This window comes from Talpa europaea (genome assembly GCF_964194135.1).
Source record: "Talpa europaea genome assembly, chromosome: 13".
NCBI lineage: Eukaryota > Metazoa > Chordata > Mammalia > Eulipotyphla > Talpidae > Talpa > Talpa europaea.
The window spans coordinates 85,064,236-85,089,633 of record NC_140080.1 but is presented as its reverse complement, the minus strand read 5'-3'; the positions used below and the strand labels follow the sequence as shown (position 1 = coordinate 85,089,633).

The 25,398-nt window shown below is 37.1% G+C and overlaps 1 protein-coding gene across 3 annotated transcripts; it reads right to left on the bottom strand.

Annotated features, from left to right (window-relative positions):
• Nucleotides 1–3,378: 3,378 nt before the first annotated feature.
• POLI (DNA polymerase iota) lies at nt 3,379–23,405 on the bottom strand (the record flags this gene model as incomplete). 3 transcript variants are annotated; one of them, XM_084252265.1, is made up of 9 exons in its annotated part: nt 3,379–4,200; nt 6,779–6,984; nt 8,836–8,966; nt 13,487–13,578; nt 14,488–14,666; nt 16,186–16,422; nt 18,506–18,658; nt 20,951–21,115; nt 23,354–23,405. In XM_084252265.1, 9 exons carry the CDS (start codon nt 23,388–23,390, stop codon nt 3,379–3,381), a joined length of 2,022 nt encoding a protein of 673 aa, XP_084108391.1. The 3 variants fall into 3 exon arrangements, with proteins under 3 accessions (XP_084108391.1, XP_084108392.1, XP_084108393.1); XM_084252266.1 differs by having other exon boundaries at nt 18,506–18,589; nt 23,354–23,390; XM_084252267.1 differs by lacking the exon at nt 16,186–16,422.
• Nucleotides 23,406–25,398: the final 1,993 nt, after the last annotated feature.

Genomic DNA, 25,398 nt, shown 5'->3' with positions numbered 1-25,398 from the left:
TAGTAAAACCCCAAGAAAAACTCTGAAATCTTGATTACTTGGGGTATTTTATTTCTTTTATTTTTTTTTAAGATTTTATTTATTTATTTATATAAGCACTGGGTACAGTCAGAAGCACAGGAGGGTGAGAGAATTCACCAGAGCCAGAGTGGGGAACAGAACAGGCAGACTGACGAAATACACTGCTGAGGGGAGCAGTGGGCATGGCAGGAGAGGTCTGTGCACCATGTGGGACCCTTGCCGGTGGCTGGGGATTGAACCGACACTGCAGAGGCTGCAGACAGCTTTGCAGCCCAGTGCTCAACAGCTGCACCTCCGGGGAGGCCTGGTATTTTATTTCTTGTCCTGGATAGTTACACAATTGTTGCTTATAATGATCCATTAATATGTCCATTTCTTAATGCATTTTTCTATATTACAGATTTCACAAAAGAAAAATGTTTATTGATGAAATTCAGCTTTGATGAAAGATACAAATCTACAGATTCATAAACACCTAAATCCCAAACATGATAAAAATAAATCTGTAGCTATATAATAAAAATTGCAGATCTCCAAAGACAAAATTATTTTAAAACAGCCCAAGAGAAGTCAATTTTAAATTTATAGTTCTAAACACATAATTTCAGAAATTAAAAGCTCTACTTAGAAGGAATGTCTGAGAATCATGAAAGTGAATTTAAAAAAAATTGGGCAAACCTAATCATTGACAATATAAAGCAATAATATTCAAGCTGAAAGTTAAATTAGGAATTTGTTTAGAATTAATATATTTAAACATACTGTGTTGTTTGGAAAGAGTGTATAGATATTTACTATTTTTGTTAACAGGGCAGTCCCTTGTAACAGGAAAAGGGGAGGTTCCAGGTTCCTGGCCTCACCCAAGGTAGGGAGCTAAGCAGGGAGGAGAAGAAGCTGGAGAGGAGACTAGTAAAGAAGGAAGCAGGATGAAACTGGAAGGAGACCAGGAGGAGGCACATGTTGCAGAGACATGTGAAGAAAGTGCAATTGCTTCTTGGTCCTGGACTGGTTGAAACAGATGTGGGTGAGAGACCCATGGGGAGGTTAACAATGGCAGCTTTTATCTTGATTTTGATTTTGCTCTTTTCCTCCCAGACTTGTCTGGATATTTCTGACCTTTTTCTATGGGTCCCTGCCAGAAGGTGCTTTAGACTTGGGGCAGGCTTTTGGGCCTGGCTTTGGGCCAACCCTGTTTGGCTGGACATTCACCCACAAAGGGATGGATAACTTCGGGGGCTTGATTTGCAAACTATATTCTTTTTCTTTTCTGTATTGCACACTAATTGTATTAAAGTTCCTTTCCATTAAAGGTCGTATATGTTTTGTCTTGATGCAGTGGATGACAGAATCTATTTAGAATGGGCAGGTTTGGGAGTTCTGGGGTGCCCCCTCCTTGCCCTGTAACATTTTTAGATGTTAAGCATGTAGAATTTTTGAGAATAATTAAAAGTATTTATAATAGAATGTTTAAATTACAAATAAGAAAAAAATAGAAAATTCAACCAATCCAAAAAAAAGATAGTAAAGGGATATGGGTAAGAATGGAATGGAGGGCCTCCTGGGGACGCAGGCAGTTGAGTGCAGCGCTGTGAAGCTGTCCACAGCCTCTGCAGTGCCACATGGTGAGCTGACCTCTCCTGTCTTGCCCACTGCTCCCCTCAGCAGTGTATTTTGGTTCTGTTCCCCACTCTGTCTTGGGTGAATCTTCTCACCCTCCCACACATCTGGCCTGTACCCCGGTTCTTGTATAAAAATAATAAAAATAATAAATCTTAGAAAAAAAAAAAGAATGGAATGAAAAAAAAAAGTACAAAATAGTGCAAATAGTGAACTGTAGTGGGATACTCTTAAGAGTTCTCCAGACAAAAAACACTAGAACCTGGAGAAAATGTTTCTTATTGGGTTGTACTATCTGAGGGAACTCTGCAGACTCCATGTCGCTACACTTACACAGGAAAAAAAAAAAAAAAAAAGCTGAAACAAAAGCAGGAAAGAAACAGGAAGCAAAGCATGAGGCAAGAAGCAAGCTTGAAAGGTGGGGCTTGCCCAGGGGCAGATACTATTAGTGGTCCACAGTTAACCTCTGGAAACAACCTTAGGACAGAAGTGAGGTGAGGCAGTTGGAGACAAATGTGTTCGGTCAGGACCTCTCAAGGGGCTAAAAAGGTGTCAGTAGGTTGTTACTGACCTCTGGAAGAAAAAATAAATTATTCGGCATCTAAGTTAAAACTGCCTACCTAGAAGAGAGGATGTTAAAGTTACTTTTAATTCACACTTGTATATTTTTATCAAATCTTTTCTTTAGATTATATTGGCAAAAATAACAAACTTGAGAACAAGACTCCTTGGAACCAGTCCTGAAAAGTTCTTGAGTGTATTCTAGAAACATCCTTATGTCTCACAAATTATAAGTTCACAATTTTATTGGCAAGCAAAAGTGAAGGCACAATGGTAGAACAAGGACACATACTAATTTATTAACTTTATACATTTGTTGTGTGTTTGACAACCCTTCTCTCCAAATAGGAAAGAAGACAGTAAATATCTAATCCATTGCTTATCCCTACAGACTAACTAAAATGAAAAGGATTTATTATCCAGCATTCTTATACATCCATCACCTTCCACTTGTGATATCCATCCTTCCCTTAACCCCCCTGCATGGAGAGTTCCTTCTCTACAACATATATTCTCCCCACCCAGTCCCTACCATATCATTCACTCATTCATTATTTATTGAGTGCCCTCTAGGCATGACATTGTGGTAGGTTCTAGGTGCACTAAGAAGCATTAATTGAATAAACACTGCTTTGGTATTTTAAATAGTCTACTTACTAAATGATATGTAGTATGGGCTGTCAAACTTAAATCAAAGATATGTACATGTTTAGTAGGCTAACTGGCAGAATTTCTTATCTGGCTGTTTCCTAACAGGATGAATTTCTTGAACAATTCCTTATTTCACAGAAAAATATTGTTCTTTGCTACAGCATAGCAGTGATTCCGCTATTTTTATATGTAAATATGTGTATCATCCCCCCCTCCCCACACAAAACTTATGGAAAAATGTACCAATGCTGACCATGATATTCTTTTTATTGAAAAGCAATATAAAACAGTTTTAGAAATAATTGGACGATAATATTTTACATTATTTCTTCTGTAATGTGTATTTTTATGCTTCCTGTCAGAATTTACTTCCTGTAACTATTCTTGTTTTATCTGGAACATTTTATGTTAAATTTCTACATTATTGAATAATTATTAGTGTTTAACTTAAAAGAGCTTAATAAACTGCTAATCTGAGAACAACAGTCATCTTTCCCTTGCTTTTTATAGACCTTTTCCTGAACATACTTATTTATGTACAATGTGGAAATCTGATCCTGTTCTCTTCCAATCAGCCAAGAGTTCCTTTTGTACCTCTTCTGGGAGTTCATAAAAAACCTCAGGATCAACATCAGAAGGAAAAGTAATTTTCTCATCAGTTGAATCTTGTTCTCTGATTTCTGTAAGTCTGTCATGATGAGGGACTGTTGCTAATGGTTCCTTATGGCTATCTGCATTGCGATTTTTGGAGAAAAGTTGCTCACACTGCATATTTGGAAAAGAATGGATAATAGAGACTGCAGGGTTGGTATTTGAAAAGTGGAATCCTTGAGATTCTTTAGGTCCTTGACTCATTCCTTCATCTTTTAATCTACTGTCTAAGTAATGTGGATAATCCTTCTGGTGTGATAGGTAAGAAGAACTACTGCTATTTAAACCCGATGTTCCTGGTTCACAGGGAGGTACAGAGGATGTCTGTTTGCTACTGGATAAATGATCTCTAGGATTTATGGGACTATCTTGCTTTTGTTTTGTAGAAAAGAAAGATAATACTCCTCTGGAAGCATGCAATGGGTAGCTTAAACTTCCTTTCCTTTGAACCTGTTCTTTAGATTTTCCAGAAAGAATTTCTTCTTGAATATCTATTGGAAGTTGCTTAAAGACTTCTTGGTCAACACCCTCAGGAAGTGGGCAGACTGGGACTTCATTAATATCTCTTTGTTTAGAAAAATTTGTACTATCAAGTGGAGATTGCCCCGTACTTATACTTTCAATTCTTCCAGTTGGTAGACAATCCCAATTTGTTTCTTTGTCTTTGAAAAAATCTTCTATGTGAGTGTCTTTCATTTTCTAGAACACAAGAATAAGAATAACTTAGATACTTGATAATTGCTTAAAGATTTATGCTGCTGAAGTGGGATTTAGCTATTATCTGACCAACATATTTTTATTCTACTCAATACTTCAAAGCTTTTGGCCAGTTCCAAATAACCAGAGATCCACTGGAATTATTCTCACTGTTGTATGGATCTTTATTCACTGTTTCAAGAAAAGGCTTCCTTCCTAGATAGCTCTGAGCCAGAAGGTAGGTATGAATTGGGAGACCTAGGAAGGATCTTCAGATTCATGTATTCAAGTTAACAATTCTGTGAATAAAAGAATGGTGGCCTATTAAAAGTCAATGGTTTACAACTCAAAATGGATTAAAGAACTAGACATAAGACCTGAAACCATAAAATACATAGAAGGAAATATAGGCGAAACACTACATGATGTGCACATCAAAGACATCTTTACAGACACATCACCCAAAGCAGTGATAGTGAAGGCAAAGATAAACAGCTGGGACTACATCAAATTAAAGAGCTTCTGCACAGCAAAAGAGACAATAACCAAAACAAAGAGAAACCCCACCGACTGGGAGAACATTTTTGCACCCAACACTAATGATAAAGGACTGATCACAAAAATCTACAAAGAGCTGATGAGACTCAACAAAAACAAAGAAAATAATCCAGTCAAAAAATGGGCAGAAGAGCTAAAAAGAAACTTCTCTGAAGAGGAAATGCAAATGGCCAACAGGCATATGAAAAAATGTTCAACATCACTTGTAATCTGGGAAATGCAAATCAAAACTATAATGAGATACCATCTGACACCAGTGAGAATGGCACATATTAAAAAAAACTAGCAACAACAAATGTTGGCGAGGTTGTGGAGAAAAAGGAACTCTCCTGCACTGTTGGTGGGAGTGCAAACTGATCCAACCACTATGGAGAGCTGTGTGGAGATTTCTTGACCTACTAAACATTGAGCTTCCATATATGATCCAGCAATTCCACTCCTAGGTATTCACCCAAAGGACACAGAAACATCAATTCCAAAGAGCACCTACACCCCTATGTTTACAGCAGCACTATTTACAATAGCTAAGCTTTGGAAACAACCCAAATGCCCAAAAATAGATGACTGGATCAAGATGTGGTACATATACACCATGGAATATTACTCAGCATTCAAAAAAGATAAACACATGCAATTTGCAGCAATATGGATGGAGCTGGAAGGGATCATGCTTAGTGAAATAAGCCAGAAAGAAAAAGAAAAATACCAGATGGTCTCACTCATAGCAGGAATCTAGAAAACTTAAATAAGGAACCAGGAAAAAGAATAACTATAAGAAAGAAAATATCAAAATCAACAAACAACTATGAACCAGAGACACTCTATGGGGGATGGAGGGGTGGGGAAAGGAGGGCTTGGGGTCAAAATAAGGAAATTATAATTGTATGGGGAATATAAAAAATAAAATTGAAATAATAATAAAAAAAGTCAATGGTTTACCCAAGGGTTTTCAAAAATACAGACACACACAAAGGCGCACACACACAGCATCAATAGCTGGTTTACTAAAAATTACTACTTCAAAGTGAAACATTTAACAGAAAGGAAGAATAATTTCATGGTAAAGATATAACATTCATATTTACATAAAATAAAGGTTTTTAAAAAACTTCAATTCTAACTTCCATATGTCTCATTAAAGTTTTTCACTTAAATTTTCCCTGTAGTTTTAAGCACCACAAAATGTATATGCAGTCAAATATAACTCAGGAAACATTAACACAATAGTAACTTCAAAAAAATGAGATATTAGAGCCATTGTATTCTGAGTCCTCACTGTGTGACAGACAAATACAAAGAACTTTCACTTAGGATATTTAATTCTCATTCTACAGATCAATTAAAGTATAAACACCTTTTTAATTTTAGTTAATAAATGGAATAAAATAGTCACAGAAAGAGATAATTTGAAGACAGTACTAAATTATTATTCCCATACCATCTGTTCCCCTTTTAAGCTTAAATGTAAATGAATCTAACTGAAAAGCATATCAAATTTAGTAAACATAAGTTTGCCAAATGGTCATATATAGGGGCTTAATTTTAGCCATTTGAAAATATAACTGGCTTCTCTTTCTCTACCATCACACTGTTAATTTCTTTAATTGTAAAACAAGTGGTCATATTAATATTATAAAAATTTTAAATAATTTTACAACCAAGAAAATTTAAATATGTTAACAAAGATATTGGTGGGCAGGGTGCTAGTAACTTATGTATAAATTATCAGACCCAAATATTTGATTTCCAATGTCTGGAAATATTTTCATATTATGAACTTATCATCATATTCCTCTATACTGGTATATATAAAATGTCTTAACATTTCCAAATTAGGGAACCTCCGTGATGGTTTCTCTTTTATCCTGTAATGCTTATGTTTTCATCTTAGATCACAGTACAGTGTACATAAGGAAAGCAGCTAATATGACAGGTACAATCTACTGGTATGTCAAACAGTAGCACCCAACACAAACTTAGATTTGTAATTTAACCACGCAAATCCAATTAATAATGTACTTACAAAACTGCGCTTGCCAGAGTGTGAGGCTGTTGAAAATGATGGTGTCAAATAATAATCAATAGTCCCTTTCTTAGCAGTATTTATTGTTTTAAGGTTGCAGAAGCACACACTTAAAAGGGTAAGATGAAATGGCATCTTCACATTCACCATATTTCGAAAAAGTTTCATAAGTATATCAACCATTGGTGCCATCACATCACAATTTCCTGAACAAAATGTTTAAGAAGACAACATCAAAACCATTATATCATAATTAATATTATATCATAACAGCTTAATCTAACTGGCATTAGGTAACAAATTAAGATCCTATTGTACAAAAATGAACAATAATGTAATATATATAGTATATATAAATATTAAAAGAAAAAAAAGAAATTAAGATCCTAAATAGCTATTGGGATATCTTGATATTATATGCTAAACTGGGATATCGCAATATTGATATTAAATGCCAAAAGAGCTAAAGTTTTCAAGAGATTTTGAGATAAGGGATTTCTAGTTATGACAGAGTAAAGAGGTGAGAACATCTCCCCATAAAATTGAATGATATTGGGGCCTCCCTGGTGGCGCAGCGGTTGAGTGCTGGGTTGCGAAGATGCCCGCGGCCTCCTCAGCACTGGTTTGATCCCCAGCCACCAGCGAGGGTCCCACATGGCGCACAGACCTCTCCTGCCGCCCACTGCTCCCCTCAGCAGTGTACTTCGGTCCTTCTGCCTGCTCTGCTCCCCGCTCTGGCTCTGGTGAATTCTCTCACCCTCCTGCGCTTCTGACTGTACCCAGTGATTGTATAAATAAATAAATAAATCTTTAAAAATAAAAAAAGAAATAAAATTGAATGATATTGTCAAAAACAACCGTTTTGAGAATCTGGAAATGAGTCAAAGACAAAGTGAGAAGCAATGATTGTGAAAAGCTGCTAGAACTTAAGTAGGAAAGTGGGAGACAGCAACCGTACTGGTAGGAACTGTTGGCATTTCCCTTTACACAGCTCAGGTGGTACAGTAGTTCTAAACTCTGCGAGGCAGCTGAAAGCCAGCAAATTTACTGGCAGAGAGGACGGGCCTGATCTGAGGCAGAGGGCAACAGTACACTCTCAGCGGTGCTGCCAATAAAATGAACAAACTTGGTAGGAAACACAGGGAAATCACATCGCTCTCTAGAATGAAAATGCAGTTGAGGCTGGAGTGAGTGAAAGATCGTGGACCAACCAAAAAATTAGGTAGAGATCTGGAAAACAAATAACCAAAGAGGGACTAAATAAATTCTCCTCATGATTAGTTTTTGACAGAGATGCCATGAGATATTTCAACAGGGAGAAAAAATAGTTGTTTCAACAAATTCTGCATGATCAATTAGATACAAGCACACACAAATGTAGTAAGATTCTTACTTTATACAACAAAAAATAACTAAACATGGGATAGAAAACAAAAAGCTTAAAACTATAAAATCTCTAAGTAGTATGCAAATGTTCACCATTTTATGTAACAGTCAAACTAAGGAAGCAATCTAAATAGTCATAAGAAAATGACATAAAATTATCATAGTTTTATTTTCTCTAAACTTTGGAAACATCCATAACTGCTTACTTTTACTATCTACTAAAAAACTGAAGTTTTCTAGTGACAATTACTGATAGTTTAAAGATATTTAATAACTCATCAGTATCCCTGGTGGCAGAAGGGTTAAAGTCTTAGCGCTATCAAGCTATCACCAGCCACTGCAGCAGGAGTTCAATCCCCGGCTGACCAACATGGTACAGCAGACCTCTCCATTCTCACCCGCTGATCCCCTCAGCAGTGTATTTCAGTAGATCTGCCTGTTCTGCTCCCCACTCTGTCTCTAGTGAATCCTCTCAACCGTGGCACCTCTGGCTTACAACCCAGTTCTTGCATGCATAAATAAATAAATAAATAAATAAATATATTTAAAAAAAAAAATAGCTCACTAACTCCCTCTGAAGACCTTCCATCTTTGGATGGTATTTCTAAGTCAAAGTTTGTTTTCATAAGAGTTCAACTTGTCAACAAAATTATTAGAAAATTAAACCATACCTGTCCCTAACTTCTGAATTATATGGGATGGAATAGGGCACTGCCGACTCTCACGGCTATAGTGTTTCTCAGATGTATATCGACGGATTGTTAATCTTATTGTATGTGGCTTCCTTCCATCTTGGCATACTCTAAAAACAGAGAATGTGGAAAGATTTTTTTAATAGTTTAGAAATATTAAAGGTGCCAGATTTGATAACAATTCTAAATACAGTTGGTAATAGGGCAGTAACCAATAAAAACCCTAGAATAGCCCAAATTAGTCTATATAATAAAACTCTGAAATTTTAATTTGCAAAGCTCTCAGACCTTAAGCAAATTGAGTGCTATCAAAAAAAGAACAAAAATAAGGCATAATTATAACAAGCTGTTTTATAAACCAAGTCCAAAATAAACCAAGTCCAAACTAAAAGCATATAAAAACAATAGCAGTAAACTTAAGAAGCTGAATTATTCACTGATAGAAGCAAATATATGAAAACTGACAGAAAATATTTTTATAAAATAAGATTACAAAAAGAAAAAAACATCGTAACAAGATTACTGTGGTAAAACAACACTCCCCAAATAAATCTGAGAGAGTCGGTGCTATCACCATTACACAGTATATTAGAGCAATAACTTGAACGCTCAACTGTATAAAACTGTAAAGGATATATACACATGCACTATATACTATATTTAGAAAAATAAGCTCATGTACATGTATTGTACAAAGCAGTCCATCCAAGTGCTCTTAATTTTGGTATTAAAAATAAAAGCTTTAAGAAAATTGAAAATTCACATGAAAAGAAGAAACCTATTTACTAGAGCAATTAAATGTCATTAAATAGTAACATTTTCATTTTTACATGTTTGGCAATGCATCAAAAATATCACAATGGTAAAATATAAATTTTAAATTGTTAAGTATACTCAAATTGAAAATTTTGAATTGGAAATTTTAGGTATTGATAGTGAATACTTTTTTTCTCTTAATGCCTTATCACAAAACTTTTCATTTGCTGCTTTAGTAAGATAATGAAATATCTTAAATGGTTCCTATAAACATATTTGAATAACTTTCAGCTTGGTTTATTAAGTCACTACGCAATTAAAAGGGTGTAACTTGGTACTTATATCTAATTAGGACATTTGGGGGAAAAAAGCTATATTCTATGAATCTTATACTAGTGCTGGAAAACGGCTTAAAAATTATATTTTACACCTCTTACATACCTATATTATTAATTATATACTCTATAAGTCAAACACATATATATACAATAATTTTTTGGCTAGTAAATTAGATGATTTTATACCTCAGTCACTGAAATAAGGGGCTCTTCATAAAAGGGGGATGTCAAGCAGAAATAAGGACAGTAAATGGTACTTCACAAGTTTAGAGCACACAGTCTCACTTCTGGGTCTTTCAGTAAGAGAACCCATAACACCTATACTTCCTGTGGTTTCGCTACATGCAGAACTGTTTCCAATGGTGAGGCATTTTGTAGTAGCTTTATAATAAGCTGAAGCGAACCAAATGACCCAGTTTCATCAGCACACTCGCAGGACCAGCCTGAGTCACATCACTGGACTTGGATCACAGTCGCCTCAGCTGCATGCAGCAAACATGGGCAGCGTAGCTCTGCTCAGGGCATGAGAACCAGACTGCATGGGAATTGTAGGAAATTTCCTTCATCAGTTTTCTGATACTTAAAATTATCCCAAAGCTGTAGTCACAGCTATTTATCCTAGCATCATCACAGAAGCACATTTACCTAAATTGCTAAACACGTCATATACCATTTTGAAAAATCAAAGAAATGAAAGAAAACACTCTTCAATAGAATACTAGAATACACACACACTCACACATATATGATGGCAAAGGAGTATCAGAAAATTAAATATCTTCTTTCATTGATGCCATGCTATTCATACACTCATAATCCAAGTCGACACTATTCGTGTATTTATAGATCAGCAACCCTGCACACTCCACTATCACTCACTGCACACACAGCCTCACATAACTGTCCCTTCATCTGACAGTATTTCTTTCACCAAGTCTGAGGCAAAGGAGATATAAGCGTTCTTCTGTTCTCACCATCGTTGCTGTCCTTAATAATTTCCTATTTTTAACCACCACCCATGTACATAAACTTATGCCTATGGCAAGCTTTAGAACTGTAACTCCTCTTTACCTTTTTTTCATTAATGAAAAGCAAGTAACTATTAGATTAAAGACAAAGCCTTAAACTGACACTGGGGAAAAAATAAAACTTGTTTCTTTTCAATGAACTAAAATAGATAGAGGTATACTAGAGGTATCCATAAAAAGCTTTGTGGTAGCTATCAGTAGCTTAAGATCTATGTACATGCATGTTATCAAAATTAAGACCAAAAGAAAAGATGGATTAAATTAGAAGCTTATGACATTGGCAGCTGCAAATTCTCATGTATCAATAAATCACCTTTAATAAATGGCACAGAGTGGCTGGTTAAAAAGCACAGAAAACAAAACCCAACTTTCTCCTATCTGAGCTACAAAGATAAACAAAGGTTCCAAATAAATGGCTGGAAAACAATCCAACAAGCAAAATGAGACAGGCATGGACAGTCACATCGGATAAAATAGACTTCCAGCTGAAAAGGTAGCAAGAGACAGGGATGGACATATACAATGATTAAAGGCTCAATAAAGATGACACATGACACATCACACATCATGACACACACATGACACACACATGACACATGGCACATCAATATATGCACAAAGGAACATCAAAATATATAAGGCAACAATTAACAAATCTAGAAATACCAGTAGCAGGGGATTACTACCTCACACTATACATAAAAATTAAATGAAAAATAGGTTAAAGACTTGGATGTAAGACCTGAAACCATGAAATACATAGAACGAAACAGGAAATATACTCCATGATAATGGCTTCACAGCAATATCTCTGGGAATTTGACTCCAAAGGAAACAAAAATAAACAAGTGGGAATATGTAAAACAAAAAATGCTTCTGCACAGTGAAACTATTCTTAAATGAAAAGACACCATGTTAAATGAAAGAAGGTATTTATATATCATATATGTGACAAGGTGTTAATATCCAAGATATAAGAAAAGAGAAAACACAATTAAGAAATGAACAGAAATGTAAACAACAACCCAAATTCCCCCAAACAGACAAATGGATCAAAAAGCTGTGGTATATATACACAGTGGAATACTCGATGGTCAAAAAAGACAAACTCATGCTATTTGCAGCAACATGGATGGAACTGGAAGTCATTAGGCTAAGCAAAATAAGACTGAACAAAAAAGACATTGGATGGTTTCACTTACATGTGGAATACAGCAAAACCAAACAAAAGTTCAATAAAAAGACAAAATTTTCAAGCTCACCATTGATCTGAGGCATACAGCAAGGGAGGTGGAGGGAGAGGGGTCAAAACAGGGGTGGGAAGGAAGAGCACAAGGGAATATGGTGATGGATTTTGGGTGCTATGGGGGTGGAACTATGGGGACTACATCTGAGGTGAGATGTAGTTACAATTACAAACAAAAATAAATGATGTAAGAAAATAAATCTAGACAAAAAAAATGGACAGAAGAGTTGGATACCTCTCCAAAGACGACATACAGATAGCCAACAAGCACATGAAAAACTGCTCATCATCACCTACTGGGGAAATGCAAATCAAAACCACAATGAGATACATCACCCACCTATGAGAATGGCCCTTATCAGAAAGCCCAGAAACAAATGTTGGTTAGGGTGTAGAGAAAAAGGATCCCTCACACAATGTTAGAGGGAGTGTAAACTGGTCCAGCCCCTAATGAAAACAGCCTGGGGGAATTCTTAAAATGTTAAAAATGGAGTTTTCAGGTGACCCAGCAATTCTACTCATTAGTATCTATCTGAAAAATGCAGGAATACTAATTCAAAGGGATTAATGCATTAATTTCAATACAGCATTATTTATAATAGACAAGTTACGGAAACAACCTAAGTGCCTAGGGACAGATGAGTGAATTAAGACGATGTGGTATATATACACACACACACACACACACAATGGAGCACTACTCAGCTATTAAAAAAATAAGATGAATTCTTACCATTTGCAAGAATATGGATGGAACTGGAGGGGATTATGCTTAGCAAAACAAGTGAGAAGGAGAAAGACAAGTATTAGACGATTTCACTCATATGTGGAATATATGAGTGAACAAAACAAAGGAACAGACTAAACTTAACCAAACAAAACCTTGACATCTGACTGCAGCATTGAGAGCACCAGAGGAGGGAGTGGAGTGTGAGCATCAAGGTGGGGAAGGGAGGTCACTGGACTAGGGTGGAGGTGTTTAGAGGTGAGTGTGGTGTGGTAACACATATCTTACAAGGTGTGACCCTAAGCCTGTAAGTCACATACAGTGTTGTAAACAAATGTTACCTCAATAAGAGATAATACAATTAAAAAAATAAAAGAGCCTCTGTCACTATCTTTACAATAGTTTATAATGTAGAGAAATTTAGTGAGAAATGATCTTAACACTGTTTAGTTTCCAGCTAATCTGTAAATTGCAAGGCAAAGTGTCAAGTATTCTAAAGAACATATAGAATTATATGGCAAAATGGAAAAATCACCTGTTCAAAAGACTAGCAAGTAGTTCTTCAATCTTATTTTTAGCTTCAACCTCTGATGAACATTTTTTAAATGACTCCTCTTCACTAAAGGACTACCAAAGAAACACAAATAAGGATTATTGCAAACTCAAACTAGTGTATTCAATTTTCAATGTGTATGTCAAATAAATTTAACACATTCTTTACTAACTTACCTCAAATGCTTAGATTGAGGCATTTAGTTCACTTTTATATTAACTCTTTTAATCTGCAACTTATTGTACTCCACTAGAAAGTGCACTGGAAGTCAAGAAAATTATAAAGCTCTAACATCAACTCCAGGTTTTAGTGCATGGTTAGTGAGACACTTAATCTCTTAGGACTTGCATCTGAGTATGATTTGGGGCAAGTTATATAACCTTTCTGAAATACAGAATCCTTATCTTCAAAAAAGGGAATACAGGGAGAAGGAAAGGCAGGCAGGGGATACTATCTACCTCAAAGGTTTGTAGTAAGGAATGAACGGACTAATACAGATACTAAATATGTATATATAAAGCTCTTACTAAAGTGCCCCTCACATAGGGAACAAAACCAGTGCTAACTGGATGATTATACTTTTCTCAATTTCCAAAATTGTTAAAATATATAAGAACAAAGTGCTGAAGCTAAAATCTTTATCTAAAATAATGTAACAGGGCCTCCCCTGGTGACACAGCAGTTGAGCGATAGGCTGTGAAGTTGCCCGCAGCCTCTGTAGCACCGGTTCGATCCCCGGCTGCCAATGAGGGTCCCATATGGCACGCAGACCTCTCCTGCCATGCCCGCTGCTCCCCTCAGCAGTGTATTTTGTCAGTCTGCCTGTTCTTTTCCCCGCTCTGGCTCTGGTGAATTCTCTCACCTTCCTGCGCTTCTGACTGTACCCAGTGCTTGTATAAATAAATAAATATTTTTTAAAAAATAAAAATAAAATAAAACAACGTGACAACCAGTACTCATTTAAAATAAATATTAGCACATACCTGAGGTGGTCCTGAGGGTATCACAGAAGAGTTATCCTCTCCAAAACTGAGCTTCTGGATGCGCTGAGCAACTGAAATTCCTAATTCCTTTTCTAACGTTTTAGATGGAAAGATCTGAAGATCATGCACACTACTTATACCCAGGGCTTCAAGACGTTTAGCAGTTTTATAGCCAATACCTAAGCAAAAAGAAATGCATAGAGTATTACAAAGGCTTTTCTTCTGATAACAGAGCTAACTGAAATATTATAATGTGTTCTTAAATTTCACAATATTTTGCTACATTCCAACTTTTCTGCAAATTAGGTTATTGTCCTACTATTCAAGGCCTCTGTGTTGTATGATCCACTTTGAAAACCTAACAACCCTAGTAAAATAGCATGAATATGGAGGTAACCAGTAAATGCTGTCTTATAAACTGAGTGTTTTACTACGTTATGTAACACTATGCAAGTATTTAAGAATCATGTTTATTACTCATGTAAAGAAAGCCTGTCACTAGAAAAATTAAATTAGCATGTGCTTATTAGCTAACTTGATTCCTATATACAACACTACACATTTATCTATAAGTCATAAGTACCAAATTTTACCATCTCTAATACAAACAAGAGCTAGAAAGTAAATCAATAGAAATTCTTCTTATTAGCAAAACTCCTATCACAAAGTTGTTGCACTACAATTCAGTCACACTTGATCATAGGAGAAATACTCGGGCAATTTAATGTCCTTTGATTCTCTAATTTTTAAAAAATTAATTCTGATTTCCTTGCACAATAAAAGTAATAAAGCAAAGGCAATGCACGTGTAGGGGGAATTACTAAATTAGCTGTGGAGTGACAGGTATTTTCACATTTAACTTAAAAGTGAGGTGTCAACTTGGCAATAAAAAAGAAAATAGAAAGCCTGCAAAATAAAAAATGTAAGGACTCAAAAAGTAAGGCCAAGTAGTAATGTTATGTCTTAGAATACAGTCCTTAATTTTTTTTACAACTTCGCATAGTGATTGTTCTTAGATCAGTCACAAAATCATCCAAAAATATTCAAATTACAACTGTACTCTATTAAGGAAGGAAAGGCAATGCATAACACATTTGAGAATCACACAAACATGGGTTAAAAGTTATGACATCTAAAGGTTAAATTTTAGTTGTCTTGAAGTCATTTCCACAGAATTCTATTAAAACATGTTATTCTCTAGCACGGTCATAGAAATGAAGTTTAACAGATCCATTATTGATGGTCTATGAAAACTCATTTGATCTTTAAAGATAAATGATCCGAATAGGTCACTGAAGCCCTCAAGAAAATCAGTTTCCTTATCTTTAAAATAAAAGCTTGGCCCAGAAGCTTTAGAATGTCCCTTGTAGTTGTGATATTTTAAATATAATCCCAAAAGACCAACTGTCCTCTTTACTATAGTGTACTGTATGAGAGTATGAACCATGATGGGAAATAAAGGACCACGTTTCCAGCTTGTAATTTTCATGATCATAATCAAACTATAAAAAAGTAGATGAAACTGAAAAAGCTTTCATATATTTCCTAATATCAATTCGCTCCAAAAAACAGGTTTTTGTTTATTTGCTTTCACCAAAAGTCAAGTACACAGGCTCATAGAATTAATGACATGTATCTATAGTTTTTAAAATTAAATATAATAAAATCAATGTATATTTTTCTAATTACTTGTTTTACCTGGCATTTCCTTAATGTGATTCAAACTATGAATAAGATCTTGAGAACTTTCAGGTAGTAAGACTGTTTGTTGATTTGGTTTAAAGACGCCAGAGACTAATTTTGCCAGTAGTTTATTAGAAGCCACTCCAGCACAGCCAGTGAGACCCAACTGATTATGCATGGCTTCCCTCATCTCTGCTGCAATCTGAGATCCAATAAGTAGTCTGATGTGCAAGATGTCAAGCAGGTTTACAGCTATAAAATCAGAGAATGCTGTTAAAAGTCATCACAAAAAATTTTAATTTTCTTTTCTTTTCTACAAATGCATTTTCAAAGGGTACCGGTTTAACTTACCATCACTAACACCACCATCCTGCCACCTATTTCTCTAATCTTTTTCATTCACAACTCTGTAAACTGCCACAAGTGAATTCCAAGGACCTGTGATAGTAAATGCATACTGGGAGTGCTTAATGATTAACAGATTATGAAAACTAATCTCTCATAGAAAATTTCTACTGACATTAGTAAAACTTTTACTCATGCTCACCTGTTCATGAGAATAAAGAAAGTATTATATTAATAAGGAGCTAAGACTACAGCTTTAAAGATCGGAATTTAAACTTTACACCCTAAAAATATATGCTACTGAAAATAATTACAAATTTGTACATAATTTAAGAGATTTTTTAATGAAAAGTATAGGGAAAGTATATAAAAATATTTTCTTAGGTGTGAAAATAGTATTGGGATGTCATAGGAAACAGCCTTTATCCACAAGAATATTAGGGATGCAGTGTCATGTTGTCTGCAACTTACTTTCAAGTGGCTCTGATCAGTCAACCAATCTACAAAGAGCAAAACAGAACAAATATGGCAAACTACCAAGAAGATCATAATAAGTGTTTACTGTACCATTCAGACAACTTTTCAATAGCTCTGGGGAAAAAAATTTAATAAAAGCTTGTGGGAAAGGGGAAGAATTCATGAAGAATTGGATATTTTCTTTTTCTTTTTTTTAAAAAAGATTTATTTATTTATGCATACAAGAGCCGGGGCACAGGCCAGAGATGTGGGGCGTGAGAGGATTCACCAGAGACAGTGGAGAACAGAACAGGCAGACTGACTGAAATACACTGCTGAGGGGAGCAGCGGGCGAGTCAGGAGAGGTCTGCTTTGCCATGTGGGTTTCTCTCTGGCCAGCCGGGGATCGAACTTTTGCTGCAGAGGCTGCAGATTGCTTCATAGTGCGGTGCTTAACCCCCTGTACCACTAGGGAGGCCCTGGATATTTTCTTTTTAGGCAATGAAACCTAGCTCTCTATAATATTTTCCAACCAATGAAATTTGAATTTGCTTGAAAAATTATATAAAAACATATATGGAACCTTTTTCTACTTAGACCCTGCAAGTGACAAAAGAGCACAAGGTACAAAAGACATATGAGAAACTTCATGACTTCTTCTGAAGAGAAATGTAATTCTACTCTTTTTCTTCTTTAATATTAGGAAAATGGAGCACTACCCTGGAGGTTGGTCACCAACTCTCAAAAGGGGGGAAATGAGGAAGCTGAGACCAAGGAACAGCAAGAGGGTCAGGGCAACTCTTACAGAAAATCAAAGTAGCTTGTCTTCTCTGTAGTGTGGCATGGAAGTCACCAGCAGAGTCAGAAGAAATTTCAAGAGTCTAATTAAATATTTACAGGTACTTATTGCAGCTTATTTTCAAATGCAAATAGTCCTGGAAACACAATTTCCATTCACATCTTAATATGTGAAGGAGAGGAACCATTCTGCTTTCTTGTAAAAGAGATGGCAAAGTTATTGAAACTGATTAAACATGAGCTTGCAAATGATGGCACTTAGGCCTGGACTTCCAGGAGGTATAAATAGGGAAGTCAAAGGGCAACATGTAGGTCTTGGTGCCTCAGGACAATCAAAGGGAACAAGGAAAAGGGGCAACAGGGGCAAATATAGCCAATCTCAAAATTTCACTTTGAGATAGTTCTAGGAAAATCAAAGCTTATTATAAAATGCATATTATCAAGCCAACCTCTTAACTAAAGGATTACCTAAAGTAAGACGACCCTTAAAAATGGTGACACATGAACTATGTCAGAGAAATGCAAACTGCATGGAGCACTGAGCGACTTGTCATCAAAATCTCATCTTCTGCACACTTAGTACAACATAGCCACACTTATTTATAGTAATTTCAGATTACTTAACAGTGGCTATACTGCTAACAGAAGTCAAAAGCTTTCAGAAAGACGGTCAATTCACTGAACATTAAGAAATAAATGTACTTTCAGGTGCTAAGTAAAATAAGAATTTACTTACACTGATTATTGTATACATGACCTGACACAGTCATGGCTGAAAGTTCATTGCTTTGAAACTGCTGTAGTCTCTTCTCAACCACTTCTGTCAGATCCACAAAATTTTCATCAAATCCAAGTCTCTCAACAACTGGACTGAATTCTTCCAACAACTCTAAGTTGAAATAATATTGGAGCACAAATGCAACTGAAGTTATCATGAGGACAGACGTCGCTATTTTTTGCTTAAAGATACAATATGTTGTTAAAGGTTTTGCGCATGATCACAGTCCCACAGTATCTTTAAATAAAGTCCTCAGTTAGCTGAGACATTTTTTTTCCTGCATCATATTTTGAGTAAAGGCAATATTTCCCAACAAAGAAAGTTCAAAATGATATTCCCCGGACAGTAAGAGTAAAAACAAGCAACAAATATTCTGACTGCATTTTCCACAAGAGTTTTTAAAAGGCAAAACAAACTTTAAAAGTTCCAATTAGTACTGAGTCAAAAAGGTCACTTAATTTTCAAAATATACTACAAAGCAAAATTTTGATTAATTATTCCTCCGGCTTATTACACAAAGACAGTGATGGAATGGGACTTAGAAGATATGAATATCCAGCATCTAGCACAATATCTAGTCCTTAAATCAAGTGTTTACTAAGTGGAACTGAACTAAGATTTGAAATAAATTCAGGATTATCAATTCTCATTTTTAGGATTGAAGACTAATAATAGCTTTGAAATCACAGAGAATTTCTCTTAACCATCTATTGATACCAGCTAGATGGCAGAAAACAATTATTAACTTTTTATTAGATAATAATGTGACCTGGTGACCATCGAAAATCACTTCCAACATAGCAAGAAAAAAAAATAATCTTTTTTTTAAAATTAAAAAAAAAATGTATTTATTTATTTATTCATACAAGCACTGGGTATAGTCAGAAGCGCAGGAGGGTGAGAGAATTCACCAGAGCAAGAGCGGGGAACAGAACAGGCAGACTGATAAAATTCACTGCTGAAGGGAGCAGCGGGCACGGCAGGAGAGGTCTACGCACCATGTGGGACCCTCATCCCCTGGCCAGGGATTGAACCGGTGCTGCAGAGGCTGCGGGCAGCTTCACAGCCCAGCGCTCAACCGCTGCACCACCAGGGGAGGCCCAACAAAAAATCTTTTCTAAGGAGAGACTGATAATGTAAAAAGATCATATAAAAAGATTATTTTGCATTTCCCTCATCAATTTCTGCAACTTTTCCCCCAATGTATATACCTGATGTATAACATGCAGAAAATAAAAGCTTATATAAGCAATGCTGTATAGGAAAAAAAAAAAAGGACAGGGTTTTAAATACTAAGAAGAAAAGCAAGTTAAATACAGAATCATGGGCAAAGGTGGAGGATCACTGACTATTGATTGGTGATATTGACTCTATTACTAGGTCACAAGGACAAATCATTTAACCCATTCCTAAAGTTTTATATAAACATGGCAGTTAAATTCAAAATTAAAAATATTGGTTTCCTTTATGGTATTATCTTCCCATTTTCTCTCTTAAATTTTATTTTACTTTTTTCCCTCATATTTATATAAACACCCATCATGACAGAGTTGAAATTCCTTCCAACTACATATTTGCTAACATCACTTGTAACACATAATCATCCTCTTATACACTGTTTTTAAAAATCAGGTAGGGGCCTCCCTGGTGGCACAGGTGGTTGAGCGCAGCGCTGTGGAGCTGTCCCCAGCCTCTGCATTGCGGGTTCGATCCCCACCGGCCTCGGAGCAACCCACATTGCGCAGCAGACCTCTCCTGTCTTGCCCGCTGCTCCCCTCAGCAGTGTATTTTATCAGTCTGCCTGTTCTGTTCTCCACTCTGTCTCTGGTGAATCCTCTCAACCTCCTGCGCATCTGGCCTGTACCCCGATTCTTGTATAAGTAAAATAAATCTTTAAAAAAAAAATCATGCAGGGCCTCCCCTGGTGGCGCAGCGGTTGAGTGCTGGGCTGTGAGGCTGCCCGCAGCCTCTGCAGCGCCAGTTCGTTCCCCGGCCACTGGCAAGGGTCCCATAAAATAATAATAATAATAATAACAGTACAAAACACAACAAAGCAAAAACAGACAATTATAAACCAGATATACTGCAGGGGAGGAGGAGGGAGAGGGATAAGAGGGAGGGAGGGAGGAGCACAGGGGACTGTAGTGATGGTGCACGGGTGCCTTGGGGAAGGCACTCAACCTGAGGGGGTGGGGGGAAGCAAATATTGTCTAAAAAATTTTAAAAAATGATAAATGTTTAAAGTAAAAACAAAAAGAGAAAAATCAGGTAGGACCTAAAATAAAAAGTTATTAGAAAAAAGAAAGTAATTTATAGCATTTCACTTTTATTAAAAGACTGATGGACTGAATAGGCATCCTATATAAAAATTAATGTTAAAAGTATATTGCATATACTCTGTACCTGTAACCTTATATGACATCTCTCTATAACGAGTCAAGTCTTCTCCATTAACTAATACCAGCTGTGGACACTTTTCTTTTGCATCTCTGACACTCATAAGTTTCTTAACTCCAAGTTTCCTAGCTTCATAGTTGCAGGTAACGACCAAATATTTCTGCTGAACTCCTATGAAAAAATAAACACATTGAGAAAAATGAGGCACACTTTTAACATCTTTATTTATAACTTACTAGTTATGAATTATAATTGAATTATAATATACATTTTATAAAATGTATTTTATTATATAATTATAAAATCATAATTTAAGTTTTAATACAATCTACTTTGCTAAGAATAAAAAAGCTATCTCATTTTAAAAGGACAGACTCCATGTATCAAAATTCTCTGAAGTGCAAAGAAAAAGTTTTCAAGCTACCTCCTACCTATGAATTATGACACCAACATATTATTTTTCCCAGTGCCATTTTTAATCTTTAGTGCTTTATCTACTTGAAGAGAAAAACTTACTATTAAACTGAATAGTAAAAATTATGACATGGTAGATATGGATCAATTATTTCATATATAAAAGACAATTTATGTATTTCTAGAGTTAAAAAAAGTTACCCTAAGTCAACATTATTGTATGAAATTCTTCAGTGATGAAGTACAAATAAAATGCTTCCAGGAATTTTTACAGACAATACAAAACCAGGTTAATATATATTGCCATATATAAATCTAGGTCGTTTTACCAAAAAAAAAAAAAATTTAAGCAGATGAAGAAAATTAAGTACAATTAAGTACCAGTTGTTGAGAAAAACTCCCCTTCTGAGTAACTATCCAATGAATATAAGCAACGTTCTGTTACAAGTACCAAACTATAGTAATTACTAAGATTCTCTCTAATAAATATAATTATTGAATTATTCTTCATAGTACTCTGTAGAAAAGATTTGACAGTAAGGTGGCACCAAGTTCCCTCCTTAGCAAACATGATTAAATTATGATACTGTATAGACTATAAAAATTCTAGTTTACTGGTGGCTTGATTGCTGCAATGATCCGTGTTTCTTTCTATAAGTTGATTACTTGCTGTCCACTATAAAAGTAACATTCATCTAAAACACAATCCTGTAGAAGAGAAAAAAGTTATGGCCATTCCCTAATGGAAAACAATTGTTTCTAAAATTGATACTATAAACAAGGCAAAGAAACATTATTTCACATCATTTTTTTACCTATCAAATTATACCTCAAAAGAGAATCTCTTGGTAGAACATAATACTCATCAATGAACTGCATTAAAAATAAGATTGGTAAATTCCTTAGCCAAACATATAGTCTTTTAGTGCAAAATTAACTTATGTTGACTCACTACCATATATGGCCAGCAAGTAGTCATATATTTGTTAAGTATAAATGAAAGACTACTTTCGCTTTCTCCAAGAAACAGCATTCTCCACTTCCTTTCAGTTGTGTGTCTTAATTACACAGTGCTTTTTTATTAAGTATTATCTACAGAGCATTGTTACAATGTTAAGTAAGGGAAGTTAGGAGAAAATTTAGGTCCCCTAATCTTAACACTGTTGACACTTTCTTAGCAAAGTTTAAAGATTCTATACTAACCTTAGCATAGCCAAAACTAATCATCTCTTTGTTCTTTCTTTAGTAATCAACTAGTCGAAATGAACGGGGGTTGATCAAACCAAAGTAGGCACAAGAGGGTAGCAGCAGGTGTGCCTCATGTTTACACTAAAAAATAAATTCCTTACTGTATGCATAAAGGAAATTTTTGAAATTTTAATTATTTGGAATTCTGGAAATTATTTTTCCGATTTATGAATAACAATGTCAAAAACAAGTCAACAATGTAAAATTTCCCTTAGCCTTTTATTTAAAGATACTTGTGTTTTCACAGAAAGCTTGCTCTATACGCCTTGATATTTAAGACTGCTTAAAGTCCAATTACTTTGTCACAAGTTACACAAATCAAGAGTGAAATTCAAAACGGGAGGCTAGAGGGAAGCTTCCATTAAAATGCCTCTGAGTTAATGTTGTAATCCAGTTAACTCAATAAAAAATTAGAACTTTTTAAAAATAGAATATTTAACAGTATAGCAAAAATGTAGTAACAGAAGTTGTTGGGACAAGAGGCTTATTGAATTTCAATCACTGGGGAAAAGGATAAAATGTTCATCATGGTCTTTCTGTTCAGTTGGCTAAACTGGTGTCAAATTCACCCTTTATTAAATGAGGTTTTATGTATAATTTACAACTGTGGTGCAAAGATTGCTGTCTGTAAAGCACCTAAAGAACTAGCTTCTAAGATCTTTCTTCATTGGTTAATAAGAATACAACAAACACAAAGAGTAGCAAATTCTATTATACAGTGAAAACACTAACAACGTCCAGAATTACCTAGAGGTTTGCCCTTTAGTTCTGGATTTGTGATCATTTCTACTTGTGCATAAAAGCAATCCAGATCCACGTGCACTATGATCCTGGAGGAAGAACTTCCTGTTGGTACCACTTGATCTTGAACTGCTGTACAACAGGCAAAGAAATGCAAAAACACATTCAGGATTCAGGTTGCTTTATCACCTCTCAGCCATTGGTTGTTCCTTAAGATATGAGAAAAAATCCATCTAGTAAGGCTTCATTTATGTTTACTTCACATTTCTTCGTGCACTGCATTTTTTTTTTTTTGCTTTAGAACAATGAACATGAGGAGGGAATCCATGGATGATACCTACAAGAGCTAATCCTTTCACATGGAAAAGTAACATTTAGAGTAAATCCAAAGATGCAAAAAGTTTAAATGCTGATTTGCCACCAACTTGAAAATTAGTGTAAGTGGCACGTGCTTAAATTAAAAAAAAAAAAATCTGATATAAAACTGAAAACAAATACAGGGGTCCCACTGAACTATACTTAGTTCCTGTATGACAGCACGATGATCTGATTTAGTGCTGTATATTAGTAACTAGAACAGTGCTTGGCACATAACAGACTATCAAAAAATACTCCCTTTACTCAAGTATTTCCTAGCTTTTAAAAGGTAGTTCAGAGCCTCCCTGGTGGTGCAAGGGGTTACGCATCATACTGAAGTAATCCGCAGCCCCTGCAGCACGAGTTCGATCCCCAGTCAGGGAGCTACCCACATGGCCCAGCAGACCCCTCCTGACTCGCCCGCTGCTCCCCTCAGCAGTGTATTTCAGTCAATCTGCCTGTTCTGTTCCCCACTCTGTCGCTGGTGTCCTCTCACTGCCCCCCAATCTCTGGCCTGTACCCCAGCTCTTGTATGCATAAATATTAAAAAAAAAAAAAAAGGTAGTTCTTTGGGGAGCGGAAGGGGAGAGGGACGTTGGAGCAAAGAAAGGGTTAAGAGACAGATTCCAGCTCCTACATTAGCAAAAAACAAGGCCAACTAAATGCAAGGGAACAAAAAATGTGCAAAAAGTGACAAAACCCAGATTTCTTAGTGGTTAATTTCTTAGTGGTGACAAGTGTGCCATATAGCGTTGCTAACCTTTGCAAATCTAGAGTTTTTCCAGAAGTCTACAAAAAGTGGTGGTGGGGGGGAGGGTGGCCGAGGCAGGGAGCCCTGGTCCCAAGACCTCGAGTTGGGGGTGCAAGCACGGTCCAGGGGCCGGAGGCGGGTGGCGGGAGGCGGCCACTGAGACCCGCCTCGCCCGGGGATCCGAGCGGGGCCGCGCCTTCCCGCCCGGGCGGGGCCCACACCCAGGCCCTGCCGAGGGGGAGCCCCGACGCCCCGCTCCTGCACCCCCAAACCGCCGGGCGCCTCTTCAGCTTTCGTCCGGCCGCCACTGACCCACCCGCGAGCGCGCCCCCCTCCTGCTCCTCCCCCGCGCGCGGCGGCCCCAGGGCCGGCCCGAGCCCGGAAGCGCCAGGCGGCGCGGGCCGCGGACGCCGGGAACGGGGCGGGGACGGCCGCGCCCCAACGGCCCCCGCCGCCGCGCCGGCCTCCGCCCGCCCCGCCCTGCTCATTTACACAGAGGGCGGCCGCCGGGCTCCTCAGGCGGCGGCGCGCCCGGCAGGACGCCCGCCGCCCCCGCCTCCGCCCGCTCCATGGCCCGGGCCGCGTCCTCACGCTCGTCGCAGCCGCCTTCCTCCGGCGACCCCACCCCCCGCGCCTCCATCCCCGCCGCGCGCGGCTTCCGGCCCTTCCGCCCGGCGTCCCGGAGACGGCCCGGCCTGCGCGCTCGCGCCTGCGCGCTCCGGCCGGCCGGCCCCGGGCCCCGCGTGTGCGCGTGGGCGCGTGTGGGGGTGTGTGTGCGCGTGCTTGTGCGCGTGTGGCGGGGGTGGGGGGGGCGTCGCGAGTTCGCGCCTGAGGGCGGTGTTGGGGCGCGGGGTGCCAGCCGTAAACGCTCTTTTTTTTTTTTCTTAAGGTCTTGGAATCTCGTCCCACACCACAAATTTCAACCTTTACATTTGCTTAGGGG